The 6,588-nt window shown below is 56.3% G+C and overlaps 1 protein-coding gene across 1 annotated transcript; it reads left to right on the top strand.

Moving 5' to 3' along the window:
• Window positions 1–2,039: 2,039 nt before the first annotated feature.
• LOC308532640 (phosphofurin acidic cluster sorting protein 2-like) lies at window positions 2,040–5,650 on the top strand (the record flags this gene model as incomplete). The annotated part of the gene is given in 7 exon segments (XM_081110165.1): window positions 2,040–2,354; window positions 2,357–3,640; window positions 3,727–4,235; window positions 4,317–5,315; window positions 5,317–5,431; window positions 5,435–5,551; window positions 5,555–5,650. Coding segments are annotated over 7 exon segments (3,309 nt in total). The 5' UTR covers window positions 2,040–2,165.
• Between the last annotated feature and the right edge of the window lie 938 nt (window positions 5,651–6,588).

The raw sequence follows: 6,588 nt of genomic DNA, 5'->3' as shown, positions 1-6,588 counted from the left end.
GAGAAGGCCTCAGACCTCTGCCCTCTTGCAGAAATCCCACCATGCCTGGGATCCAGGGTTCTGCCGGCACCTAGAATTCAGGTCCCATACTCCCTTCATGCCTCTGATCCAAAGCCAAATCACGTTTTCTGCTGGAACAGAGGTCCACTGTCCTCTTCACAACATGGGAAGATGCAGCCATAGGTAGAGGAGGCCAGGAGGACGTCACATCGGCTGTCCTATGGACACTAGGAGCCTGTGCAGCCTAGTGTGACTGAATCACTCTCAACTAGAAGGAAGCTCTGGAGTGCAGGCTTGGGGTCTGCTCTGTGCACTGGATCATCGTCAGTGCCTAGAGACGTGTCTGTACCTGGCAGGCCTTCTCATATATTTGCTGAATGAATGAACCCAAACCATGCCCATCTCAGACAGCTGGCTGAGTCTGAACTCCACCTCTCAAACATGGGGTTTCTGATCTGGCTTCACCACGGACCGGGACTCATAATGGATCTCCAATCTCTTTATCTAATGAGAAAAGTGCTTAGCCCTGAGCCCTGAGGAGAATCACAAATTTGGCAGAGACTTTGTCAACAGAATGAAAAAATAACCAATTGGCTAAAACACAGCCCTCCAGCAGACCTCTCCACTGTCCAGGCACCCAGAGGCACCCCACTGAGACCCTACAATAACCCTATTGGGCCTCACATTCTGGGGAACAATCACTTAGAGACATGCAGTGACCTGAAGATTCACAGCAAACAAGTGGCCAAATGACCACTGTGCTGTGCAGGGGCAGGAGCTCACCTGGTACATGGTTGATCCAACTCCTGTTGTAGCAAATGTTCCATAAAAACACGGAGAGGTGGGGACAAAAGCGGGGTCCCTGCCCAGGAAGGTGGGCACCAAGTATTTGCCCAGTTTGTCCAGTCAGTGTGCCCAGGTGGTCAGTACCACATTGGTCCTTGGTGTTTCTCTTCTGTTCTGCCTCACGAGGATGGAGTTTATGGGACAGCATGAGCGGGTAGTGCTGGGGCCACTGGGATGGTGGGCAGTGGGGCCCAAGGCTGGCTGACCAGCCTCTGTTCTCAGTCAGGTGCCCCCATGGGAGGCCAGCACTGAGTCGGGCAGAAAGTGAAGCTGACTCCCCGGGGAGGCGGAGTCCAGGCTTCCAGGAGGGGCAGGTGTTGGCACTGAGAAGCTTTGTCAATGGCAGTTTTTGGGTCCTGAAGACCATCACCTTCAATGATTGCCCAGCTCAACACTGTTGGCCTCCCACTTGCCAGAGCATTCTGGGTAATAAGCAGAGCAGTTGGGGGCTCCCTGTGGGCACCACCACGTTAGTTTCCAGGTTATGAGCTTATTCACACTGAAAGGGTTACACTTTGTGTTTACAGAGTCTGTCTCGGTGCTAAACCAAATGTGAACAGAAAAGCAGCTCATCCTTCCCGGGCTTGGCCAGGGCAGGGGGAAGGGTAGGGGACGGGCAGGCTCAAAGGTGGGGTTGGAGCTTCCGACTATGCAGGTGGGGAAGTGCTGGACGTGGGAGCTCCACGCTGTTCCACTCCACACCGTCAACAAGGACCCACAGTTGTCCTGCTGGTGCTTGGCCCTGCTGAACAGGCGGCTGATGCCCTCCAGGCACTGGCTCTGGTTCTCCAGTTCCTTCTCCTTGGTTTTCTTGGGAAACACATCACCTTCTTGTTGTTCTCCTTGTCCATGACCCGGAGGGCGTGGCTGCAGCCTCACCACTGCTGGGCAGCCTGCTCACCTGGGGAAACTGGAAGGGGAACTGGAGGGTGTTGTTGGCGGTAGCCTGGGCTTTGTTCTCAGAGTCTCCTTTTCTGTCTGTGGGCTGGGCTGCCATCCAGGAGTCCACCTGCAGCCCCATCAGCTCAGCTCCAACACCCTGGCTGGGGGAGGACTCATCTCCTCTCACTGACGGGGAGTAGAGAAGGATGTGTGATGCCTCCTTGTTTGCCGCAGACCCGTATGGAGGGTGGACAACAGCACTCTAGAGCCCAAGCGGGCCGCATAATCTGAGTGTCCCCCAGGACCTGTTCGCCACCTGGGAGGTGGACTGCTCCAGCCCCAGCTGCGTGCCCAGGTGGTGTAGTCTCACTGTAACGAAGCTAGTGATCTTCAAGAAGCTGGCCAAGGACCTCAACTCCGTGGTAATTTCCGTGAGGATGCGGGACTCCAAGGGCATCCTGAGGTCCCAAGAGATTGTGCTGCCCCGCAGTAGACCAGTGCACACCAACCTGGCGCTCACCTTCTCCCTGCAGTACAACCACTTCCTCAAGGGAGAAGGTAACAAGCTCCTGATCATGCTGGAGCAGAGGAAGTGCTCTAAGAACAGAAACGTCCTGGGCTATAAGAGACACTGGCCTCTGGCGCCATCCACATGGCTGACGTCATGCAGCGAAACCCCAGGTGTGGCCAGATGGTGAGCCTCATTCGCAGCATCAAGGAATCCTCCACTGCGGTGGCCGAGATCTGGATCTCCTCCCTGTGCAGTGAGCCCATCGAACACGAGGACAGTGCCATGCAGGTCAGCCCTAAGGCCAAGTCGGCAGGGAACTACGAGGGGCAGGATGAGCTGCAGGCCAGCGGCAGGGGAAAGCACAGACAGGACCTGCACAAGGATGCCTTGGAGAAGGGGGAGCCAAAGAAGCAGCGGCCATCCATAGGAGGAAACCTGAAGCTGAAAGTCCTGGCGCTGTTTCACAGGTCCAAAGTGTCAGAGAGGGACCTTCGGTCTGACATGATGGGAAAACGCAGGAAAAGTGACCCATACCTGGAGGATGATGAGAGCGTCCTCAGCACCCCCAGGCCCAAGCTCAGGCCATACTTGGATGGCCTGTCAGACTCCAGTTTGCAGACGGAGATGTGGGGCAGCCACAGTGACAGGACCCAAACAGAGCCTCTGAGTCTGCCCCACATGCCCAAGAATTCGTGGGCCCTGGGAGGCAAGCAGCCAAGTGAGAACGACAATGGATTTGTGGCCCACAGCACACCCACCAGCAAGGTGGACAACATCCAGATCTCCTCTCTGTCCATGCCGCCCATCGACCAGGAGGACAGCGCCAGGCAAGCCAGTCCCGAGTCTGAGTCCTCGGACAACTACTCTGAGTGCATGTGTGAGAGCTTCTTCTCGCAGCAGGAGGCCAGCTACCACACCGCTGACCAGGAGGAGGGTGACTGTGATGAGGGGACTCTCATATTCACAAGGAGCACCCTGACCACGCAACAGAACTACCTCCAGAAAGTCCTGTTATGGCTGCGCACAGTCCAAGGTTCAGAGGAGGTCCTGGACCCTGAGCAGGACCATGGGGAGCATGTCCCGGAGGTGGAGGAGGACCTGGACCTCCTGTATGACATGCTGCCGAACCCCAGTGACAGTGGCACAGACACTGAGGACGATGGCAGCGTCCTCAGCACCCCCATACCTAAGCTTCGGCCATACTTTGAAGGGCTGTCTAGCAGCCCAGTCATGAAGGACAATCACAGTGTCCTCAGCAGCCCCAATCCCAAGCTCAGGCCATACATGGAAGGCCTGTCAGACTCCAGCTTGCCGATGGAGATGCGGGGCCTCCACAGCACCAGGATCCAAATGGAGCCTCTGAGTCTGGCCCACCCGCCTGAGACGCGAGGGCCCTGGGAGGCAAGCAGACAAGCCACAGTGACTCCCAACTTGTGGCCTACAGCACACCCACCACTAAGATTCGAATGGCCTCCCTGTCCCGCCAGCCTATCGATCAGGAGGCCACTGCCATGCCGGCCTGCAACAAGGCCCAAACCTCGCATAACGACCTCGCCAGCACATCTGAGAGCTGCTTGTTTGAGCAGCTGGCCAGCCACAATGCCGTCCAAAGGCAGTCCCAGGAGAATAACTTGGACAAAGGGAATCTCATCGTAAGAAGGAGGTGCATGAACAGGCAACACAATTACCACCAGGAAGCCGTGGCATCTATGCTCAGGGCCCAAGTGTCGGAGAAGGTCATATCCTCAGAACAGGCCCTTGTGAGGCATGTCCCCAAAGTGGAGAAGGCTCTGCACCGTCGGTATGATATTGTGCTGAGCTCTAGTGACAGTAGCCTAGACACGGAGGACGATATCAGTGTCCCCAGCACCCCAAAGCCCAAACTCAGGCGATTCTTTGACAGCATGTCAAGCGATAGTAGCTCTGACTCAATGGCCCACACAATTCGCTCCCCTGGGAAGCAGCTGGCACAGCTGGAGGACAACCGGGAGGCAGGGTCCTCCGCCCGGCATTGGTTCACCAAGAAGCTGCCATCCATAGTGCGCTTCACCAAGTCTCTGGTCCTGCCCTCCAGCAGGTCCAAGAGGAAGCAGGCTGGCCACCGGGGCTGCGACACAGCCCTGAATGAGTGGGTCAACAGACTGGACAACGAGAGCCCATACCCACAGAGCCAGCAGCAGATCCCCAGGAAGCCCGTCCGTGACCAGCTCCACAACATCCTCATTTCCCAGGACAAGATGCCCGAGAATATCATCCTGGTCAACACCTGCGCCTGGCAAGGCCAGTTACTTTCGGACATCCTGCAGGGGCACACGCTGCCCGTGGTGTGCACTTGCTCCACAGATGACGTCCAGGAGGCCTTCAGCATCATCGTCTCACACATGCAGAGATACTGCAACAGCAATTCCCAGGCCCTGATGCCTGTGAAGATGGCGGTGGCAGGGGCACAGCCCTACTTCAACGCTGTGCTGCGGGTTTTCGTGAGGCAGCTGTCCCAGCAGCCACCCCAATGGCTAGACTACATGCGCTTCCTGGTCATCCCGCTGGGTCCCCACCCCTTAGCCAGCTACCTGGGCTCCATGGACTGCCGCTACAACAACTTCTTCCAGGACCTGTACTGGCGGGACATGTTCAACAACCTGGAGTCTGAGAACACCTTGCAGGACACACAGTATGTTGTGTCGAGAATCTCTGAGTACGTTGCGGGGGCCAACTGTGTCTACCTGCTGCCCATTGCTGAGGCCATTCTCATGTCTAAGCAGCAGCGCCCCAATGAAAAGTCCACACAGCTCATCCCCTTTGTGGGGGCAGTGAAGGTTGGAAGAGTGGAACCATCATCCATGTCAGGAGGATCAGATGATGTAGTTACCTCATGCTCCGGTGAGCTTCTGTCCCCTACCGGGAAGGCCTCACACAACACACTCTCCCCCCCATCAATGAGTGGGGGCCTGTCCTCCACCAGCCAGAGTGTCCATGCACAGATGATGGAGCTGCAGGTGGATTACTGGACAGCAGCCCAGCCAATAGATACGAAGAGAGTCGCAGAGAAGAAACAGCTGCCTACCACCAAAAACACACAAGTGCTTCTTCCAGTCTGTCCAGGTCAGCAGGCTTCCCCGCACTGGTGAGGGCACAGCAACACCTGCCTTGTCCATGACTGTGGTCACCAAGGAGAGAAAAAAGAAGGCGCCCTAGAAAACCACGGACAAGGATGTGGAGTCCCAAAGCCAGTGCATCCAGGGCATTGGTCGCCTGGTTTGCAGGGCCAAGCACCAGCAGAGCATGCTGCCGGTCATCATTGATGGCGTGGAGTGAAATGACTTGGCGTTTTTCCAGTTGTCAGCCCAGTGGTCCTCCCCCATCAAGCACTTCCCCATCTGCATCTTCGGACACAACAATCCCACCTTCTAGCCCTGCCCCTCCCCCTGCCCTTCACTCTGCCTTGGCCAAGACCAGAAGGACCCAGCTGCTTTTCTGTGAACAGTTCAGTTTACTACAGACACAGACCCTGGGAACCCAAAGAGAATGTGCTCACAGCCTGGAACCTAAGGGGGTTGCCCCTCCCTGGGAGCTCCTCAATGCTCTGTTCTTAACCAGAACACTGTGGCGGGTGGGACTCAGGAGGGCAGCGTTGAGCTGGAGCATCATGGAAGATGTGTTTTGGCCTCAGGATGCCCAACATTCTCAGTGAGAAGGGTTCTGGCCTTGCAGACCTGCCCTTCCAGGAAGCCAGGACTCTGCTTCCCTGGGAGACAGCTCCAACCTGTGCCCAGACTCAGAGGTTGGCAGCCAGAGGTCAAAGGCTAGCCTCTGATGGCAGTATTCTGAGCACAACTTGGAGTCCAGTCAGCCCAGCCCTGGGAAACAGCTGCCGGACAGCAAACTGGTCTAGCACCACCTACTCAGGGTTACCAGTGAACTTCAGCCTCACAGGCAGAAAGAAAAATGACCTGTATGGTGCACATCGCCCTAGCACACTGGCTAGACAAAGTGGTCGATCACCTGAGGAGGGAACCCACCTTCGTTCCTGTTACTACAGAACATTTGTTATCACCCAGCAGCTGTGGAACCAATTATTTACCAGGTGAGCCCCTCCCCCTCCAGAGCACATGCTCACCAGGCCACCTGTTAGCTGTTTGCCTTCAGGTCACTGCAACTCTCTGAGTGTTTGTTCCTCTGAAACCTTGGAGAAGCAGGGAGCAGGCTCATAGGGTTATTGTCGGGACTCGCTGGGTTCCTCCCTGGTAAGTGTTCTCTGGGAGCCTAGACAGTGGAGAGGTCTGCTGGAGGGGCTGTGATTGAACCAACTGGTCATTTTCTCTTCCTGTTGAAGAAGCCACTGCCAAATT

This window comes from Myotis nattereri (assembly GCF_964212035.1).
Source record: "Myotis nattereri genome assembly, chromosome: 16".
In the NCBI taxonomy this organism is placed as follows: domain Eukaryota; kingdom Metazoa; phylum Chordata; class Mammalia; order Chiroptera; family Vespertilionidae; genus Myotis; species Myotis nattereri.
Note: the sequence above shows the minus strand (reverse complement) of the source record. Positions and strands in the feature narration are given on the sequence as shown.